Source organism: Colossoma macropomum, unplaced genomic scaffold, assembly GCF_904425465.1.
Source record: "Colossoma macropomum unplaced genomic scaffold, Colossoma_macropomum, whole genome shotgun sequence".
In the NCBI taxonomy this organism is placed as follows: domain Eukaryota; kingdom Metazoa; phylum Chordata; class Actinopteri; order Characiformes; family Serrasalmidae; genus Colossoma; species Colossoma macropomum.
Window position 1 is genome coordinate 28,459,296 of NW_023494787.1, and position 21,978 is coordinate 28,481,273.

Consider the following 21,978-nt stretch of genomic DNA (forward strand, 5'->3'; position numbering starts at 1 on the left):
CTGTGGCCTTTTTATAAGGTCAGAAGCCCTGAACACACAGAACTGATCTGACCACTTTTTTCCTGTGCCTTATGGAAGATCTTCAGCAACAGCATTAAAATTTGAGATACGAAAATCATACCCAGCAAATAAAAATAAAGGAACTGGCCATTCTTCTTAGAGTAGATACTGCATTCTTCTCAGGGCAAAAGTAGGTTTCTCTTTGGTTCTGAAGGGCTGTGATGTGAGGACGCCCCCTTCTGGTTTTGGAAGCATCTGCAGAGGCATTTTGTAGGCCATATCAGGCCTGTCCCATACTAATGCTACACTGTTAAGTAAAATCACCAGCTTTTTTGAAGTAAATAAAAGTAAATTACACTTTAAATTGAAGTAAACTGCTGTAATTGCTTGTTTACTCCCTGTTTATTGTTATATTTTAGCTATATCTATCAATACCTTGACATAGATTTAATAAGGACATTAAAGGGGAATTCCACAGATTTTTCTCAATTTCTGCTAAATTCAATTGTTAAAATGTAAACAAAGTCATTCAGGATGGTTTGATGTGAAATGCTTCATTCTAGAGAAAATGACCAAGCCAGGACTCTTCACAGTGCTGGTGATAGGAACCAGACATCTGTAGTGCTTAATGCCTCTAAAACCTACCTAAACAGTACGAAATCCTTACATATTACATACTTACTAAATCCTTACTAAATACATTCACAGTGAAAAGGGAGATGCAGGCAAAATAGTACCCAAATAACTTAAATTCTTACATTTTTAAAACCATTATTAAAATAACGTATAAAAACTGTACACATGGGTAGGTTCACTGGTTAATTTGGGTAGTAAATAAAATGGCTATATTTGTGTTCTTAGCATTGTGACATGCTGGTTTCTACCACCACCACTGTAAAGAAGTTCAAGTTTGAAAGTGTCTTCTAAATGCATCATTTCCCTTCAAAGCACTCCGAATGACTGTTTACATCTCAACAATTGAATTATGCAGAAATTTTGAAAAATTGGTGGGATTCCCCTTTAAGTTTGCAATGTTGTCCTCAATGCCACTACACTGATAGCCTAAATGAAAGACTATATAGGTCAGAGAAACAAGCACTCTTTGTTTACCGACAGTGGCCTAAAAAGAAAGTCAGTGCCGGCCTATGCAAATTAGAGCTGAAGGCTCTGTTAACATCCATTATGAACAGAGCTGAAGTGCTCATTAATGCATTCATATCATACCATGATTCAAATAAAAGACTACAAACATTCAACAATCTCTCAAAAGGGACTCACGAGATTTTATGTGAGATTTTTCCTCCTAATGGAAGTATATACCAACTGGCCACTTTGTTAATTACAACTACACTCTTTGTCCATTTTATCAGCTCCATTTACTGTATAGGTGCACTTTGTAGTTCTACAATTACAGACTGTAGTCCATCTGTTTCTCTGCATACTTTGTTAGCCCCCTTTTACCCTGTTCTTCAGTGGTTAGGACCCCTACAGGACCACCTCGTGGTGGCATGTTGGTATGTGTAGTGCCGCTGGAGTTTTGTCCACTCTATTAGACACTCCTACCTTGTTGATACACCTTGTAGATGTAAAGTCAGAGACGATAGCTCATCTGTTGCTGCACAGTTTGCGTTAGTCATCCTTTAGACCTTCATCAGTAGTCAAAGGACACTGCCCACAGGACGCTGTTGGCTGGATATTTTTGGCTGGTGGACTATTCTCAGTCCAGCAGTCACACTGAGCTGTTCAAAAACTCCAGCAGCACTGCTATGTCTGATTCACTCAGACCAGCGCAACACACACTAAAACACCACCACCACGTCAGTGTCACTGCAGTGCTGAGAATGATCCACCACCCAAATAATACCTGTTCTGTGGTGGTCCTGACCACTGAAGAACAGGGTGAAAGGGGGCAGAGAATGCAGAGAAACAGATGGACTACAGTCTGTAATTGTAGAACTACAAAGCAGCTACATGGTAAGTGGAGCTGATATTATCAAGTAAGCCTCTGTGGTCTAAAATGCGAAGCCAGGAATCAGCACTAGGTTTATGGTATTTTTGCTTTAATAAAACTGCTGTCTGACTTGTAAATGAGTCGTTCCTTTGAACCAGTTTGTTTCCGTAAATCAGTTGAACCGATTCACAAGTCTAACTGAATCAAACTTGTAACATCTACCTCAGTGGCTCCCAATCTTGGTCCTGGAGTACCACTGCCCTGCATATTATAGTGTCTTCCCTGCTCCCAGCACCTCTGATCCAACTAATTAGCTCATTAACAAGCTTATCCCAAATTGTAGTGGGTGTGTAAGAGCTGGAAAACACTAAAATGTGCAGTGTAGGGGTGCTCTAAGACCGTGGTTGGGAACATGTGGTGTACATAATGACAACATTCTATTCTACAGGGTCCCTAGGCCCTAGGCTACATACTGCTCACTGGATGTCGATTAAGGGAACTACAGTTTTGGAATGCCCTAAAATGTCATCATTAAGCACAACACAGCATGTGATTCTAAAAAGATCTGGGTAAACTGCAAAGTACTAAACTGTTATTCTGTACTTCCTCTAAAGTTCCATTCAAACTGAACATTTTCACTGTTTGAAATAGGGAACTAAAGAGTTAAGCATTGTAGTTCCAGAAGTAAAACTCCCAGTCATATTTCTAGTTGCTTGTTTCTTATTAATTCCTAGTTAAATCTATCAACACCTTAAAAGGGATGTTTTAATAAGGAATTTAAGAGGAATTTAATCATTTCTGCATAATAAAAAAAATTGCTTAATGTACTTCAGTGTTTGAAATACATTTTGAAATTAAACAAAGCATTTGAAATGTATCTCACAAGTACATGTCCATGCATTTCTTTTCCATGTAGGAGAATAGCATGAGCTGCGAGATCGGTCCAGTCAGATCTGACCTTTTTTTTTTAAATCATATTTTATTCACATATTCTACATAGAGTAAAACACTACCCATAATCTTAAAGCAAGCTCCATCAATCAGAGGCAGACTGATACCATAGTAATTTTGACTGCAAGTTCTGGTGCCAGAAAAGCAGAAAGAACAATCATACACATCATACTGTTTTATTCTCAGGTATGATGTGTTTTTTAGGGATGAGAAGTGTTTAAAGGGCTTAAGCCAGGCGTGTAGTGGAGTGCAGTTTGTGGAGTGCAGAATATGAAAGACAAGATGTATAGGATTTTATATTCACCTTCATATTAAAGAAATTCAAAATTTGTATGGAAAAAAATGAATGGGATTTATACTTCCAGAACCAGGGCTGCTGAAAAGTGTTCGCTGTTCTGGTCGTAGGGCAATTTAAATGTATCCAATGGTTATATTACTGTTAGACTACGCTGAAGGATTCTAATAAAATAAAAAACCCGTAGGACACATGTAGGCTCACTGGTCATTTTGGATAGAAAACAAAATGGCTGTATTTTTGTTGCACACTTGATGACCTCTGGTTCCTACCACCAACTCTGTCAAGAAATCTGATTCAGTAAGTTTTTCAAAAAATGCACCATTTCTTAAGGAAACACTTTGAATGACTTTGTTTACATCTCAAAGATAGAATTATGTTAATATTTTGAAAAGTGAGTGAAATTCCCCTTTAAGTGAACTTCAGCTGATTAAGCATCTCCGTTCGGAACGCCCTGCAACATCATCAAGCACAAAACAATAGCGCTCTTCAAGAGAATGCAATCACTGGTGAGTAAATTTTCCTGCAGTTTCCTCTGAGGTGATAAACTGTTGTTGATTACTCCCTAAGCAGTTTGAAGTTCCCTTCCTACAGAATATTTTCACTCCCTTTGGTTTGGAATCACACTTAAAATGTCAGAATACCCTATGTACTCCACTTTGCAGGAACCTACATTCTTTATTTAAAGGCCCCTTATCATGGAAAACCAAATATAATTTAAACATAATTTCAAAAAATACTGTTCACTCCCATCCATATAGGCCATATATGGAAACTCAGCTGCAAAAGCACCTCTTTTTGAGTGAGTTTTCTGTTGGTTCCTGATGGTTTGGTAATGTGTTCAGGCTTTTTGAAGGGGTTGACATCACAGTGTAAAGGATCCTAATGGTTTCACAGGTGACCAATGGCTGATTCTAAATGCATTTGATGGTTTCCTAATGGGATCTAAATGTGTTTTACAGGAAACTAGTGGTCTCTATTGGAAACCATAATGCTAATTCCCATTAGAAAGCAAAACCATCACGTTTTAATCCTCATGGTTTGTAATGGTCGTTTTTCAGCAGGGTTGCTTAGTGATGTCATGAATACTAGCACATATGTAGGCTACAGCGGTTTAGACCCTACTGTTGGAAGTTATAAGAAGTGTTTCCACCCCAGGGTGCTGTAGAAAACATTTAATATATAAATATGTATGAATACATATGAAACCACACAAACAACATAAGTGGATCTCAGAAGGGAAAAAATGAAAATACAAGAAAAACTTGGCCCTTTTGAACTCATAAAATCACAACATATGATACTATATTGTGACATATTTTCTTTCTGTAACTTACTTTCTCTTTTCTTTGTGTTTGTGTCCCAGCCTTGCGCTTAAACAGTCTCCATTAGCAACTAGAAGTAGAGGACATCAGATTTTCTTGTAACATCGAAAGTCATTGCATATGGAGGGAATAAGGTTAAAGTTAAGGCCTTGAATCAATCAAAATGAATCGTTGAATCGGACGTTCGGTTCATTTCAATGACCTGTTCAAAGAATCGGATCAGTCAAACGAATCAAACTTCGCTTCACTCTTTAATAATGAGGATGCAGAAGAGGCCAATTAACGTTCAGCAGAAGACTCAAAGCTCCGCCTCCTCCTCGCTCATTTTCCCGCTCAGGTGCCTCTTCGTTGATTGGTCACTTTGTGAAAAACATCCAAATGTTGAATCTTCCATAACTTTTTTCCTCAGTACTCGAGCTTCTCACGCATTCACTAGTGCTTTCCGGCGCTGAGTCTCACAAACAAAGGGCTTCGTGGTGGTTTCCCAGCTTTGACTATATCAACTGAGGCAGCAGGAGGAAGGACGGCCCACTCTAGCTCTGAGGGACAGAGAGACTGCTGAACAGAAGAGTCCTGAGTGCTGAGGGGAGGATGGCTGCCATCAAGGCGCTGCAGCAGTGGTGCAAAATCCAGTGCGACGGATACCGAGATGTGACTATCGTGAACATGACAACTTCTTTCAGAGACGGGCTGGCCTTCTGCGCTCTCATCCACAAATTTAGACCGGACCTCATGTAAGAATTGTTTTTTTATTTTTTAGTACATCGTGAGTTAATACGCTTTAAATGTTTCCTGCTTATTTCATTCTATTAAATTGAATTGCCTCAGTCACTGAGCTCGAGTTTCCCGTCAGAAACGTTAGTGAACTGAAACTATTTATTACTGCACCTACATACAAATGCCTGACACTGTAGGCAGTGTTGTGTTGAAGTGCTACTCTAGTGTTGTTCATATCAGACTTCTCAAAGTCCTACATGTTCAAGAGAGCTTTGTACGGGACACAGCTGCTAAAATAACAGACATTCCATGTTTATTCTTGCTGTAACGGATGACTGTACAGGCTTTCACACAAATAAGTAAACATTTGTAAGTCACAGACAGTATCATTCACACAGCATTGTTTTTAATGATTTCAGTTCATTAAAACTTTTAAAGTAAGTGATGTGCAAACTAGAATGGAGGAATGGAAGATATATTTACACACTTTGGTGTCAATTCAAGGCATTAATATACACTTTCGCTCACACACCCAACATCCTGCTTATTTGCTGATTGTGTCAGGAATTGATCTTATAAAATGAAATATATTAAGCCTGTCTTGAACAGGTTACAGTTGATCTTCATTCAACACCTCAACAGCTTAATACACAAGATGTAAACAGCATAGATTACATTAGAAATAGCTGCTACGTTTTTGTGTCTGGGGCACTCTTAGAATGAATAGCCTATTTTGTGTGTAATTTTTTTATTGTGTTTCCTGTGCCGTCATTAGGAACTGCTTCAGTTACTAGTCGTTATCATGCCTAATGTGACTCATGTCCGTTTGTTTTCTTTCAGAAACTTTGAGGCCCTCAGTAAAGACAATGTGTATGACAACAACCACTTGGTAAGATTTCCTGACACGTGATGCTTTGATTAAAAGGAAATGACTGACAAATACCGTATGGTAGCAGCCTGTGTTTTGTTCCTCATCATAGTTCTCCATGTTTTAATATTTCAGTTTGTATCGAAGGTCTAATGTTATATTGCACTTTAATTTGAGACTTCATGAATTTTGTTCGGGCCTCAAGTTGCTCACTGAATGTTTGTCTTGACCTCAAGTTCCTCTGAGGCTTGGAACTGGCATTGTTTTCCTCCAAATGTATGCTGTTCTTTATAGGAACATGTATTCATGTGCGACACAGCCTGCTTTCCACACGAAATTGTTCCCTGTCTGATCTGCCTGCTATTTCAGCATTTCCTTTTATGAAAAGTTGTGGCCATAGAGTCGGGTTGAAAGGTCTGTATGCACATTGTTTATCAGACACAGGCGCAAGTAAATGTGTGTGATCTGAATGTCAACACTATTCAGCTGAACATGTTGGCACCACTGTACCCCACAGTAAGGAACTCTGTATATTTATACCAACTGCAACCCTCAGCTGTCCAGGAGGGTATCATTTTAATTAAGACTAGAGCATTACAGTGCAGGGCTGCTGTGGCCCAGTGACCTAATTATTTCTCATCCCTCCTTCCTGTGATTGTCAGTAAGTGTATAATGAGTGTGTGAGACTCTTCAGGTCTAACACACACACACACACGTCCCACAGCTGGGACTTTTCCATTATGAAGAGCTTTATTTCCCTCCTGTTACCTCACAGAGCCCAGATTACGGGTCCCTGCAGTGGGGCGCACACTCGCTGATCTGTTCTGAAACACTAGTTGCTGCTGGAGGAACTTGAGCTGCGAGGAGTCACTCCAGCTCATCTATTATGAAGCAGAGTTTCAGTCGTCCAACAGAACATCTGATCCTTCCCATCTAGATGAGCTTACCTGTGATCTACTACTGTCATGACAAATGTTAATTCATTGGTGCATTTAAATACTAAACAATGCATGGCTGTTCGTTTCTAAGTCCTGATATTGTAGCCGCACGTGGGCCTATGAAGTCCTAACAACTTTTTGATTTAAACCCTAGGTAGACGTCCATATCTACTGTCATGTCCTGTTTATTTTTTCATTTTAAAAGACAGGTAATGTTGATTTGCTTCAATGTTATCCCCATCTATTACCCATTTTAGTGATGTTATGTACTATAGATATGTGAAAAATTAACTGAGTAAGAAAACCTTTTGCTGTCTATCCTCCACTCTTCTGTAGCAGCCGCTGCAGAGCAGGAGGATGTTGAGCCTGTCCTCAGCTGTCCTGCAAAATTGAATGAGCGTGTCCAGGTCAATCCCAAACAAAGCCCCCTTAGCCCCCCACCCTACACCCCAATTCCTCTTTCCCAGGCCCTACAGTGCGCACGGGAAACATGCTATTCATTATGTCCTCCTGGCCAGCCTCCGCACAGCGTGTGGGCCAAAGTTTGCTGCTTACTAGACTTTTTCTTTCCTATTTTGAGAGACTCTACTTTTTCCTCATCTGGGCTGTGTTTATAGTTAATTGGCTAGATGCCGTGACTGGTTCCAGAACGCCACGCTGCTGGTTTGAAGCAGTAGAAGGAGGTCATGTGGAGTTTTTTAAGATGTTCTTGTGTTGAAGTCTTTTGGTTGCTTTGCAGTTGTTGTTGTTGGGGTTATGCAGTGCCTTCCAAGTTGATTAATAGGTTCTGTCTCCTTCAGTCTTTCCTTCTTTGTATTTTATTTTTACGTTTACCTCCTTCAGTGCTGACTTAAATGTACTCATTCATCTTGCTTGCTGTTTCTAAGAGTTATAAGCCTGGTTTTTATTAGTTAAGTGTGGTCTTGTGGGTCTGTTTTTCAGGCGTTCCGTGTGGCGGAGGACCACCTGGGGATTCCAGCTCTTTTGGATGCTGAGGACATGGTGGCACTGCCTGTCCCAGACCGACTCAGCATTCTTACTTACGTCTCTCAGTATTATAACTACTTCAATGGCCGCTCACCCAGTAAGCTGATAGTGCTGTTGGTGATCAATTATTGATGCTACTCTTACTGTCATTACTGTTGCATCTATGCAAATGTTTGACACAAATGTTGTAGCAGCTGCTGGGCTAAGCAGTTTATGCCTTTTCTAGCCTCTAGCCTCTAGACTTTTCCTCTGAATATCTGAAAGTATCTATTTAATTTTGTAGTCTATTTTAAGTTCCATCCTATGTTATGCTCTGCCACCTGGACATCATATGTAAGACGATCAGGTGTTAAATGAATGCTCTTTATTCGTAGCAGGAGGAGTTGGAGGTGTCAAACGGCCAGCAGAGGGCTCTAAGGAGGAGCCATCGGAGAAGAAGAATCTTCCCGTTGTTGCTAAAACCTACAACCCAAAAGCGCTTCCAGAGACCCGGCCACTTTCTTCTGCTACTACCTCAAAAACTGCCAGGGAGAACTGTCCACCACTTCTCATTCAAAGCAGTAGAACAGAGCAACGTGTCTCAAACTCACTAACACAGAAACTTGCTGTTGAAAAACATTCCCAATCCACACACATCCAAAAACACTCTCCAGCCAGTGTGTCCCCATCCAGAGTGAAAGCCTCTCCAAAGTCAGACAGTGTTTCTGAGAAGGTATGTATCCTAGTGCTCTATTTCTTACCCTCTTCTTATTTTTCCTAATATAAATCTAATAACTGTGATTTACTGATTATGAATTTTTATGGCCAATTCCGAATACGGTTTCTTTACAGCCAAATTGGCTGATGGATGATTTTTTTTAAGCCTTTTTTACCCAAATCTCACACTGTTTGGGGTAAGTTAACACATGCAACTCACTAGCATATTTCTCGTATTTTAATAATGCCCACTTGCAATATGAACAACAATTTTCCTTTTCTGGTATTGATTTTTTTTTTAAAAATCCATTGCCTATTGAAGTTCATCAATGAAATAAAGCAGTACATTGAATGTAGGAGGCAAATGGCTTTTTAGCACAATGAGCCTTGAATAGGTAAACTTCAACATTTAGTGCAGATGTAGCAGCAGCATTCAAATGCTCGTGTCAGTTACATCATATAGTTGCAACGCAGATCTGACAAAATAAGTACCGGTAAATTTATGTTTTGAGCAAAGATCTCCCAATTCCGATGCATCGCTGATATTTGTGTTGGTGCAAGTAAGTAAGTAAGCATAATAAGCAGATCCAAAAAGTCATGAAGGGGATGATCATCATGTTACATTATGTCGCTTTGTGCCTAGTTGGTAATCTGCAGCTGCTTTATGTCCAGTATTTCTAGCTGTAACTTGAGTTAGAATATTCAGCAATAAGGTATACTGTGATATTTAATAATTTATCGTGGACACTTTGAAGTACTGTCACTGTGTTTTTAGTTAAATAAGTTGCAGCTTCACCAGAGTTTTAAGATATGTAAAGCAGCTCTGGTTTCACAAGCTCCCTCTATGTTGTCACATTGTGAGGCCATGCTTAGTTTCATGTTTGTACAGCTGTTTTAGTGTGTTATTGGTCTGTGCACCTTCACAGCTCACGCTAAAAATTGCTGTGCCATCACTTCATACTTCTTGTGCTATCTGGAGTACTGTTTATTCTGAACATTACGTGTATGTGCATGTAGTATTTTACAATAGTGTGGAAATATTGTAAGCTGAGATAAGCAAGGTACTTGATATTAGTTTTTTTTTACATTTTTATGTTCAGCACATGCCAACCCAACATAGTGTACGTATATTCCAGTCATCATTTTGGCCCAGTTTAAAATAGAAAGTAACAATGTTGAACCTTTGTAGGTCAGTATAGTTTGACCAAAGGTCAAATGTACACAGTTTTATCTTTCCCTCAAAGGTGGTTAATCTGCCAAGATATGTGTTGATGTCTGAATTATGCTTCTTTAGAGCTGTGGCAAACCGCAGAACATAACACAGCAGCAGTGTCTGTGTTTTATAGAGTGGATGGAATAGAGCTTGCTTTGAGCCCCCTCTAGTGTATAACTGTATGTTTAGAGGGGTGAGGCAGGAGGCTTTGAGCCTCAATTTGAAGTGTGAATGATGTAGAAGACTTTGTAGAATGCTTATATTTGACAGGTGATGTAGTAAGTAAGTAACTTCCATCTTGCATTTATTCATGTTGATTTTGTCTTTCATCTTTCTTTGCAAAAGACTGTTTTAGTGGAAACCTCCAATAAAACTGGCACCTTGAACAGTAAATGCACGGTATGCAGGAGTCATGTTCACCTGGTCCAGAGACACCTAGTGGATGGGAAACTGTATCATAGGAGCTGCTTCAAGTAAGAATCCTATTTTGTTCTATTTTCATACCAGGCCCTGGTTAATTGTGTTGGAAATTTGGATGCTAACTGTATCCATCGTGTGGTCGAAAGCCACTCAAGCTCCACCCACACCTATAAAAATATCGTTCTGGTTTTTATCATCTAACAAGTTATTGTTTTAATGAGATGTGAGGCAGCTGATTTTAGAGTGCAAGTGAGACGAACTGTATGATAGCAGTATGTGGAGTAATGCCAGTGAGGAACGTAAAAGCAGCATTGCATTTCAGTTGAGAACATATATAACTTTTTGTTCTCTACAACTTGAAATAGATGACTGGAGAGCTATGCACTTCTAGAGGTTAGTGATGCCGGAAATCTAATGCAATAGTAGGGCTGGGCAGTATATACTGAGAAAATTGCATCACAATATGTTACAAAATGCTTTTTTTGTGGATATAGCAAGTACTTAAATGACACTAACCAGCTACATGTTTCCTTACAAAGTGAACATAATGCTTAACTGGATCTAATGCAGTTCAGTCTGTGAAACATTGAAAAAAAAATTATTAACAGTTTTTAATAATGTTTTTCAAATGTGGCAACACTGGTTCTTTTTGTCTGTTCCCAATTTGTCACATTGTGGTGACACATTGGGTATTGTGAAAATGCCTTAAATTATCACAATGATATATTTTTCCCATACCCTAAAACAGAGTACAGTGATTTAATTAAATGTTTCCAACACTGCACTGAACCAGATCTCTGTTTGTAATGAAACATGCAGTTGGTCATTGTTCTTGAGGAATAGACAAGATCCCCAATATGCTCAGAAATTAATGATACGATAATTATAGTCATATTGCCCACTCCATACATCACGATTGCCAAATGCTTTTAAAAGCAAATACAGATCAGATTTCACTTATTGGATGTTAATGCCAAGTGTAAACAAAGCCAGATGGCATGTTTTCTTGTATCTAAGGACTCTAAGTAAGTTCTTTTGAATACTGTCCTACAGGTGTTGTAAGTGTTCAGCTCCTCTACAGTCTGGGGCCTATAATTCAGGCCATGAGCCAGGCACCCTGCTTTGCTCTTCCCATCACTGTACAAAGAACGGCCTTATGTCTTCATCTAAGCCTTTGGGCTCAGATCCTGCTGTGGTAGGACCCAAATCTGAGAATGGAAGTGGGCCATCTCCTCCACGGCACGTTTCTGTGCTGTCCAGCCCTGTTAAGTCTGTGCCCAGACCAGCGGAGCCCAGCCCAGCCCCTCAGCCATGGACAGCCTCCGCACAGAGGACCCAAGCAGCCAGGCAGAAATTCTTCCTGTCTTCAGACTCAGGTCCGCAGCCTTCAGCCAGCGTAAGGCGCCCCTCTGAGCCTCCTGTTGCCCAGAACGGTGTCAGCCTGAAGTCTGAAGAAGAGAAGGAGCGGGCCCGAGCCTTGATCGCGAAGAAACTAGCTGAAGGAAATTGCAACAATAACAACAGGGCATATAGCTGTGGTCTTGGAGCAGACAACAGGTAAGACTGCTACATTCTTTAGAGTAAAGGTCCTTAAATAATTTTTGGCTGGGTTCTCAGAAAGCCTTTAATTTGTATAGAAACTAAGGGTGTAACAATACACCCAGGCCATGGTTCTGTTAGATTTGTGATGCTGGGGTGCCTGTTTGGTATTCTCACAATATTTTGAGCAAAGTTCAAAAGAAGCAAAATGTTGTTGACCGACTTACTGAAGGAAAATGGAAAGCTGGGATGCAGGAGGAGTGCTGCAGGGAGTTGTTGATCAGTGCTGATCGTTTGCAAAACAATCCAGTTGCATTAGATAGTATCCATTCTTCACAATGCATAGTCACATCTTCATGATGCACACTGTCAGTTTTGTATTGCAATATCATGATATCACAATGTGTTGTTATACCCCAATAGAACTTTTACATCATCTGAAGGTTCTTTAAACCTTTAAAAAGATTCTTCTCATGCACATCTCATTCACATAAGTGATTCTTTAAAGCTGATTAGAAGGTTATTTGGGCAACCAAAAGTGGATCTCTTTATGACATTGCTCCAAAGAACTTTTTATTGGAAATTTAATCTGTTTCAGCTAGGTATATGCTGTTATAGGGATTCTGATGTCCATGTTTGCATATATCTGCTGATGCCGATACATAAGCATTTATAAAATTTGGAAATTGGACCATCTGCTTGGTTTAACATGACTGGGAAAATTATTTCATTTATTTCTGTAGAACTTTGAATGCAGTAGAATAAAAATAAAATGCGGGCGTTTTAGTATAGTTGCCTAGTGTTGGCTGAATGTCTTCTGGAGTACAATAAATATGTTATCAAATATATTGCGCATCCCTTCTGCACATCTGATTCATGTTTTGTTGTTTACTTGGATATATCTAGCGATGGTGTTTGGTTGGCATATGTTGCCATGTGCATTCTAACTGGCTGTGCTCAGGCTGTTGCTATAGATAGCTTGCAAGCCAAAGAAGCGGTCCAGTTTGTTTATATGTGTGTGTGTGTGTGTGTGAGCCATACCGAGAGAAAGTGGGAGTCTTTTGAGCAATTAATTTCAGTCAGGCTCATGATTATGCTGAGTAGGATTATGTGACTAATTCCACTGTCAAGCATTCAGTTGAACAGACAGACAGCACCATGCAGTGTAATGCAAGTGTAAATAGTGAATAATGCAGAAGACATGTTTTTTCTCAGATTGGGAAGCAGACGCTCGTCTGATGAAGTCCCCAGCTGGAAGCAGGAGAGGCCTGGCTCAGCTGCAGGAGAACGAAGAACCGGCCAGCTTTTACCCTCCCCCACCAGTACCACTACCAGCAGCAGAGAGTCCCTCTGGCTGAACGCCATCAGCAAGGAGCACACTAGACTTCCCTCTGCTCCCCTCTCCATCGCCAGAGGTGCTATTTGCGTGCGCGTGACCTTTGCTTATATAGACCATGGTCCATTTTAAATGCTTTCTAAAGGTCGCAGGGAAAATATTATCATAAACATTGGCTATAAGCAGAGAGGACGAGTGTTGAGGCATGGAGCGAGCAATATATAAAAGCACTTGCAATATTCTTGGAGTGCTTGTTCCAACCTTAGGTGTGTTTCATTTAGTCTATCAAAATGAGGCAGAGAAACTTGTGACACTTTTTTTTATTATTATTTATTTATTTTTTTTAACCCAACACAACCTGTAGAGTTTGGTGTTTTTGTTTTTCATGCTTCTCAACATTGCTTTAAATAGCATAATTTGATCATGTGTGACTCATATGTTTGTTTGTTGAGTAATTTTCTTGTTTTTTTTTCCTTTCTTTTTTCCTTCTGCTGGTTGCAGCCAAAGACGTAGGGAGCTGTGAAAAGCCAGCTGACTGGCAGTCAAAGCTGAATGTGTCTCCAAATGGACCAGGACTAAAGTAAGTTTGATCTGCCCCGTTTATCCCTAATGCTTTCTAATCCACACGAGGGGGAGAAGCAGGCGCAAGTCACCCGGGGTGCAAGCAGCAATGACACTTCAGAGCAGGAGTGCTGACAGCAGGGCCTTTTCATGTATTCCTTCCCCAGCCTACTGCTCTCTCCAGCCACCCCCATCTCAGTAGTGATTGACTGGCTCCGAGTGCAGCAGCTCACTCTTTCCCCTGTCCTCGCAAGTCCTAAGGAGTGCTGTGCTTGAATGTGCTGTTAGTTTGAGCGAACCTTTTTTTTGTTTACCTCTGCTGCTTTTTAATTGTTGAAAAAAAGGTGAGGTACTTCATTTTGAATGATAAACTTTAAATTAATCTCAATTAGGAAATGTTGTTTTGATTGAGCTTTTGAGGTTTTCTTTCTCTAGAATTTGCAGTGTTACTGAGGTTAAGGGTGTGACTCCTGAGAAAACCAACATCAATTCCAACTCCAACAACCAGCTGAATTATCAGTACACTCCTGCTACGTCCATCTTCCAAGCTCCGAACCCTAGTCATCCTGTAGTTGACCATTCCACTCAAAAATCTCTGGTCACAGATCAACCACGTCATGGCCCTGCTGGCTGGGGTAGGTCCCACTCTGCATGCAACTACTTTTTAAAAGAATTTTGTTTACATCAACATTATTGCATAAAAGCATTTACTCATCTTTCTAGCAAGTAATGTAACAATGTGTTGACTTTGTCCTAAGAGTACCTAGAGGAATAGTACATAAGGAATTTTTGACATTATGGATTTCGTGTCATTTATTGATTTGGTAAGATTTGGTTCTGTTTCTTTCTTTGCTGCAGGCTTTAAGAACGAGATTCATACACCAGCTTTCTCTCCTAGTGGTAGAACTTGGTCTGTGAACTCCTCCCTCGTCAAACCACCCAGCCCCACAGTTCTTCCTCCAGAAGAGACTCGTCTTGGGTCTACTGGAAGGGGTATTACCAGGCTACATTGCACTAGCACAATATTTGGATTTGGTTATTGCTAGGTATAATATCTCATTTAGTGCTCCCTTTTTACCTTCAGCCCCTATATATGAGAGTTCCATTAGCTCATCCCCCAGTTGCAAAGATCCAATTCCAGAACAACACCTAGGAGGGCTCACTGGCTCCAGTAGGACCTTATTCTTTGGCTTAAATTGTGCAAAAAATTGCCTGAAGCCTTCAGTTATCTAAATTCTATTGTATCTGCTCTGTTTTTTTTAGGTAATACATCTAGAAATTCCATCCCAAGAAGATCTGACTCTCCATCCCACCAGCCTGCGCTGGATGTCAGTCTCTCCTTGCGTGAATCATCCAAACCCAGAGCACCTTCTCCTAAACAGTCAAACCATTGTGTTCCTGCAGAGCATGGTGAGGTTTTGTGTCGAGAAGAAAAATGGAAATAGATACTTCAAAACATGCTTACTTGGCTAACAATAAATGAAAGCTATTGTGGGCCAGTAGGCGTAATCCTTTTGCATAGTTAAGGAGGGTACAGTTCTGGTCCTGGAGGACCAGATAGAGTCCAACACTGTTTGGTAGTTTCCTTGTTCACACACCTATTAAACCTGCTACCTGACTGCTGACAGTTGAATCAGGTGCATTTGAGCAGAGAAGCAAAGTCTTGTGTTATTAGTAGGGCTGTTATTAGCATTTTTGATTGTTTATTTGTCTTTAAAAAGTGGCTAAGTAAGTACTAGTGGGAATTGTTTATTTGTTTCACTTATTTTTTAGGTTCTGAAAATGGAAATGTGACGTTCAAAAACACTTTAACATCTGAAACAATATCACCCCCAGTAAGTGCTCACATATGAACTTCACTCTTATACTTCTTGTTTTATTCAGTTGTCCTTTGTCTGTTCAGCAGAACGTTCAGCTCACTGTTTTAAAATTGCAGCACCTTATCACACGCTGTATTCTACGCACACCATATCTCTCCTTGTTCAGATCAAGTCTCACCATATCCCGATGGAGCAGATCACTAAGGAGCTGCAGGAAATTGAGGACAGCCTGAGTGATTTGGAGAAGGAAGGAATAGATCTGGAGAGGAGACTCCGCAGCTGTGAGGAAGGTAGGGGAAGAGGGGAAGTTCCTCTTGCAGTTCATATTACCTTCCTGATTCCCTGTGTGTGTGTGTGTGTGTGTGTGTGTGTGTGTGTGTGTGTGTGTGTGTGTGTGTGTGTGTGTTTTTTTAATTTATTTTTATTATTTGTCCTCAGTAATCTCTCAGAAAAAGTCTCAAATTAGGGCTGTCACTATCGATTATATGACTAATCGAGTAATCTAGTTATAGGTTTGCAAGATGGCTGAAATGTAATATCATGATACTAAAAATGTTTTCACAAAACACAATACATATCTTAATATTTAAGACACAATGTACTAGTGACACATTTATAAACAGCCATTGGATACTCAATACAATGATTTACATTCAATATTTTCACATTCTTTACTGCACTAAGACCAGTTAATCAGGACTAAAGTTCTTTGCTGAAAAAGCGTTGTGTACCATGATAGTAAAATTTATATTGATAACGATTCCCTTAATTCTTCTGATTATTTTTGTTGATTATTTTTTTTTCTTTGTCTCATGCAGTGCCTTTCAGATATTTCAGAACACTTTACTGGAAAACATAAAGATTGCAGAAGCATATATAAATAAAACACTGTGTCAAAAAGAGACCAGTTGGACAATTTAAAATGTGTTAAGCAGGTATCAACAAAATCAGTTTAATACGTTTAAGCTGTTTTGAGAATTCATTATTATTATTATTATTATTATTATTATTATTACTATCATTGCTATATAGCAGTACTGCAGAAATCTAGAAGTCTTCACTTTATAAGTAGCCTGAAAATAGGGGTGGGCAATATGAACTCCAGTTTATATCATGGTTTAGATTATATCACGATATTAAACCAAAAAAGTAACAATTTTTAATGGTAACAGTTATAACCATAACACCTCTGCAAAAATAATGTGTTATTACTAGTACTGTTGTTGCTACTGTTGCCATTAGTAGTAGTAGTAGTAGTAGTAGTAGTGGTATAGCTAATAAGTTATAGCTAAATAACTAGTAAGTATTCATTGTGTAAATTCTACCGGTAGTATCTAGTAGCTTCTTCAGTATAGAAGCAGTGTTTAGTTGTTGTCTCCTGCAGCCTCTCCTCATGTTTGTTTTTACCTCTTCACTCATCCTCAATTTCATTTTGTAACTCGTAATTGGTGTCTAAAATATTTAATTGTTTGCTATATCTAACAAAGACAGTTCACTATTCCAGGCTTGTTAGTTTATCACATTAAGTTTACTCCACACCTGTTGAATGGGTTTTACCTGCTGATTCGTTGTTCGTCATGCTTAAGTTTCCTGGTCCATCAGGCTTGAAAAAATTGCTCGATCACAAGTCAGAATGCTGTCCAGGGTAAATGTACCATGCGCTTTTAAAAATTTATATTTTTCTTGAGCAAAGTGTCAGATTTGACTGTTTCTTCGTTTGATAGAAGTTGACATGTAGAACTTTCTTGCTTCTCTGCTCAGCAGCACAAACGCTGTGTGAATGACCAGCGCAGGCGAGTTGTAATTAACTGAGTGAAACAAAACAGTTAAAATGGAAAGCCTCGCAAAAGAGAAATATGTGATAACACCGTGCTGCGTGACTGGCAAAACTGAACGTGTTCATGATGCTTCATGCACGTGGCATGCGTCCTGATTTTGTGCAGGCGTCCATGTAAACCTACACTGGTCTATATAGGAGTGCCTGCAGGCGGCACTTAGTGTTGCATTTTGTTGAGTTTATAAGAGTAAGTTTAAGTAACTGTTCATGCTCATGTTTAGGGACATTTTTTTACATTTTTTTTCAGTAAATCGTAACTGACGGTTATTGGAATAACGTAAGTTGAACAAAAACCTTTACTTCATATACCTTATTACTTTATATATACACAATCTGTAGCATCAAACATTGATATTTTTAACTACAAATCTTGCTGGTGTGGGTTTCCTCTGTTTCAGGGATGCTCTCAAAAGTGACTTGAGTGCTAATTGGTACACCTTGTGGAGAGTCTTTAGCCTGTTCAGCATAGCTTTATAGTGACCCACAGGTACCCTGTTTATCAGTCAAACTGTAACGTCATTTCTAAACCAGTTCATTGAGTGCGTATTTTAAGCAAGTAATTGATTTTAAATAAGTAATTGTGGCTGTCCTGGGTGAAATAAAGGGAGAATGGAATCATTTGGAGTCTTTCACAAAGAATGGAAACTTGAACCCATTAAAGGCTTATTGTTTAGTTCTTAATCTTTATACTTATTATAAATTAGTGATTACTGAAACTACTATGGAATTAATATGTGAGTTATGTAGTTCAGAGAGTGAGTTGAGATTGAACATATATGCTCTGAGGGTTTAAGGGGTTAATTGAATTTGCAGTGAGTCCGTTTTGAGAACGAACAAATCATAGAAACTCTTTCAAGGTTGTATAGCACTAAATAAGCTAGGTGCAGTCAAGTCAACATAAATGTAAGATGAATCTGACACTAGAATGTGCTTTACTCAGAGTGTAGTAGCTGTGTGCATAAGTGTGCCTGACTGAGGAACCTGTTAGCTGAACCTGTCCACCTGGGAGGCGGAATTCCACCGCAGCCTTGAGGGCTGGGCAGTGGCCAATAAAGGGCCGCTAATATCCAGCAGCCGAGGCCAAATGAGGCGAGGTGCGGGGGAAGCTTCCTCTCCTCCTGCGGGATTCTGGGAAGGAAATGGAAAGAGGCAGCATGCTGTAGTCAGAGTGGTGGCTGAGCGGGGACAGGGATACCTGATTGGCTGGTTTCAAGGTCACCGTGGTAATATCGTCTCCACACTACCAGCCTCACCTGTCCTGCTGCTAGCAGCCAGCGGGATTTGATAGGGCCCTGTTGCCTCTTGGCCCAGGCCAAATCTAGCCCAGCACTTGATCGAATTACGCCAATGTGTGTATGAGCGTATACGTCTGTGTGTGTGCAAGAGCTGTTCTCCACCTCAAAGCAATGTCAGCGGCACAACAGATATTTTGGACTGTGTTACAGTGCTATATTAAATGTGGAATAAAACAGAGTCGTATTTCAAACAGATATACGCCAGGCATTTTTGGTGCAAAATGGTTGCTTCCTCCAGAGAATATGTAACCATGATTTTAGCTTGGGTTGGCAACTCTGTTCAGTCTTCAATCATCAGAGACTTCTGGAGGCTTCTCTTGTATAACCTTGGCTTGTTTTACAGAGGGGAGTGGGGACATTCTGATGGATCCATTGATGGTGGACTGGTTTAACCTGATTCGAAAGAAGCAAAGTTACATACGGAGAGAATCTGAGCTCATGTACATGTAGGTGATCCTTTTAGATTATTGTTTAAATAAAAGAATTTACTTCTCAGTGAGGACTTTTCAGTCCTGAGTCAATTCAGTTACTGCTTTGCATGATGGAGCTGGACAGATCAGCAATAACATTTTATTATGCTTTCATTAAAATATTTTAATGCTTTAATAATGTTGTGTTATGGGTAGAATAATGTTTTCAGTGTATTCAATGTCAGTGTAAATCTTTGACAGAGTAAATCCTTGACCTGATCTTTAACAGAGTAAAAACTCAAGATTTAGAGGAGCAGCAACCAGGAGTGGAGGGAGAGCTCAGAAGACTGATAAATAAACCAGGTAACACTCACAAAAAGCATGTTCCTGGCCCATCTATGTATGTATATATATTCTTTTAGTAATGTTGCACTCATCTAGTGCATTCTGTAGTTGAGCTGGCTACATTGTTGAAAGTATTGTGACCTGTTTTAGAGCATCTAAAGAGCACAGCTGAAAGGAAGAGGGAGTCTTATCTGATGAATCGGTTGGTAGAGATTGTGAATGACAGGAACGCCATTGTGGAGGGACTGGAGGAAGACAGACTGAGGTCAGCAGTCCTTAACTAAACCCTGCTCTGCTTTTCAGAATGCTCTTTGTTTAGGACACTCAGTCATCTGTTTCACTGTTTACTTCATGTGTTCATCCCTATAAAAAACTTTGTTTCAGATCAGAATCAGTAAATCGTGCTGAATAACGACTATACAAATAAACTCTATGGCCAAATATGAGTGGACACCTGACCATCACACCTATATGAGCTTGTTGGACATCCCTTTCCAAAGCTTGGGAATAAGTATAGAGTTGTTTTGTGCACAGTGGCATTGTCATCCTGGAACATGAAAACTGTTGCCACAAAGTTGGAAGCATATAATTGTCTACAACGTCTTTGTATGCTGTAGCATTAGGGTACCCTTTACTGGAACTAAGGGGCCTAACCCAAACGCTGAAAAACTGCCCCAGACAAATTTCCCTTCTACGGGCATCCACCAAACCCTGATTTGTCCATCAGACTACCAGATAGTGAATCGTAACTCATCTTTCCAAAGGAAACATTTTCACTGCTCCAGAGTCCTTTGGTGATGTGCTTTACACTACATCACGCAACGATCTTAGTCTTGTGTGCAGCCACTCGGTGATGGAAACCCATTTCATGAAGCTTCTGATGCCCAGTTCTTGTGCTGCTGTTACTTTCAAAGGCAGTTTTACTTTATTTATTTATTCATTTTTTGAGACGTCATCATTCAGCATTTTGGCACTATGAATTTGCATGGTCTATCGCTTGGTATCTGAGCTGTTGTCACTCCTAGATGCTTCAATTTCATAATAATAAAGTTAACCAGGGCAGATTTAGCAAGGGAGAAATTTCACATGCTAACTTGTGGTAAAGGTGGTTCTTATGATGGTGCCACGTTTATAGTCACTGAGCTCTTCAGTGCGACCCATTCTACTACCAGTATTTGTTTATGGAGATTGTATGGCTGCTTGCTTCATTTTATACACCTGTTAGCAATGGATATGGCTGAAACAACTAACCTCAATAATTTGAAGGGCTGTCCTCATACTTTTGGCCATATAATTTATATACTTAAAGTTTATAGTGTTAATAATACATTCCTAAATTCCTAAAATGGATTATCATTTGTAATTGTGCTTGTAATAGTAAGTTAACTGCTATAAAGTTTATAGAGATGACCTCTAGAGATTATACACTAAATTGAAATGTTTAATTTTTTTAATAGCTTGAATTTAAAAATTTGCTTTTGTTTGTTTTTTCCAGGGAGGTAGAAGAAGATCAGCAACTGAATGAATTGATGCAAAGACTTGGTGAGTGGCACCTGCCAAGTTTGGCTGCTGTTTAGTTCTTGTTTGAACTAAATGTACAAGAACACATCAAAAACATACTTTCCAATTCCTTCTCCCTTTCGGCTAGGTCTAAAAAAACTAAAAAGCAAGAGAAAGTCATCCTTCTCAAAGTTGTTCAGACGAAGAAGTAAAAAAGCCTTGGTGGAGGGATGATCTTCAGGAGAACAGAAGTTCACAGGATCTGGCTTTAAGCTGATGACTAGCTGTCAGTCTCAGCATGTACAGCCACGTGACATGGAAGAGAGGTAGGCCTGAAGTCACTGCTCAGAAGCTTGGGGGGGTCAGCTTTCCATGACCTTCATCGCAGACCTGTCACAGAACACTCAGCGTCACGACAGGGTTCTACAGAAAACAATGTGTAGGTTAGTTTTAAGATTTTGGTTTCCATAGTTTTTTGTGTGATGTGTTTGCGCACATATTAGGTGTGAAGTTCACATTATTACTGTATCTGCACTCATCCAAAATCCTTAACACTTTTTTTTCCCCACCTTTAGTTGACTCACCTACTTTACTGTGTTCTGTGCATTATGGTTTGGCTTAATTGTTTCAGGAAGAAAGCTCTTTTTGTTTTAACTGCACTTCACAACATCATTAAACTACAGTTCAGATCTGCTAAATTCAGCTCATTCAGATTGTTTCCAAAAATTATAATGTAATAAAAAATTACAGTTACAATTGTTTTGTAATACAAAATAATTCAGTTTTATCATTGAAATTGCACAAGCTTCATAAGGAAAAGGAGACCAAATTTCAGCATTGCTTTTTTCTGTAGGGTTGCACTTCCACTGATGCCCTGAAGGTGGCACTATAGGCTCACATGGATCACATGTAGGGGAGTCCAAAAAAAAAAAAACTCTCTATACACTTTCTCCTTTGCCCAGCTCTAATTTTGT

General features: G+C 39.6%; 1 protein-coding gene across 2 annotated transcripts; it reads left to right on the forward strand.

The window, feature by feature from the left end:
• Positions 1 to 4,868: 4,868 nt before the first annotated feature.
• On the forward strand, positions 4,869 to 21,463 carry micall2a (mical-like 2a). 2 transcript variants are annotated; one of them, XM_036566762.1, is made up of 19 exons: positions 4,869 to 5,256; positions 6,080 to 6,128; positions 7,988 to 8,129; positions 8,407 to 8,744; positions 10,287 to 10,414; positions 11,415 to 11,918; positions 13,116 to 13,315; positions 13,738 to 13,816; positions 14,233 to 14,432; positions 14,656 to 14,790; positions 14,882 to 14,968; positions 15,061 to 15,207; positions 15,571 to 15,632; positions 15,784 to 15,907; positions 19,093 to 19,195; positions 19,449 to 19,522; positions 19,655 to 19,769; positions 21,000 to 21,046; positions 21,153 to 21,463. In XM_036566762.1, exons 1-19 carry the CDS (start codon positions 5,114 to 5,116, stop codon positions 21,236 to 21,238), a joined length of 2,763 nt encoding a protein of 920 aa, XP_036422655.1. In that variant the 5' UTR covers positions 4,869 to 5,113; the 3' UTR covers positions 21,239 to 21,463. The 2 variants fall into 2 exon arrangements, with proteins under 2 accessions (XP_036422655.1, XP_036422656.1); XM_036566763.1 differs by lacking the exon at positions 14,882 to 14,968.
• The last annotated feature ends 515 nt before the right edge of the window (positions 21,464 to 21,978 follow it).

Bases quoted from the DNA above. Each gene is read 5' to 3' on its own strand.
- micall2a (XM_036566762.1), top strand. From the start codon at position 5,114: ATGGCTGCCATCAAGGCGCTGCAGCAGTGGTGCAAAATCCAGTGCGAC. The intron at 5,257-6,079 runs GTAAGAATTGTT...GTTTTCTTTCAG, and splicing joins AAATTTAGACCGGACCTCAT to AAACTTTGAGGCCCTCAGTA. The intron at 19,196-19,448 runs GTAGGTGATCCT...GATCTTTAACAG, and splicing joins GAATCTGAGCTCATGTACAT to AGTAAAAACTCAAGATTTAG.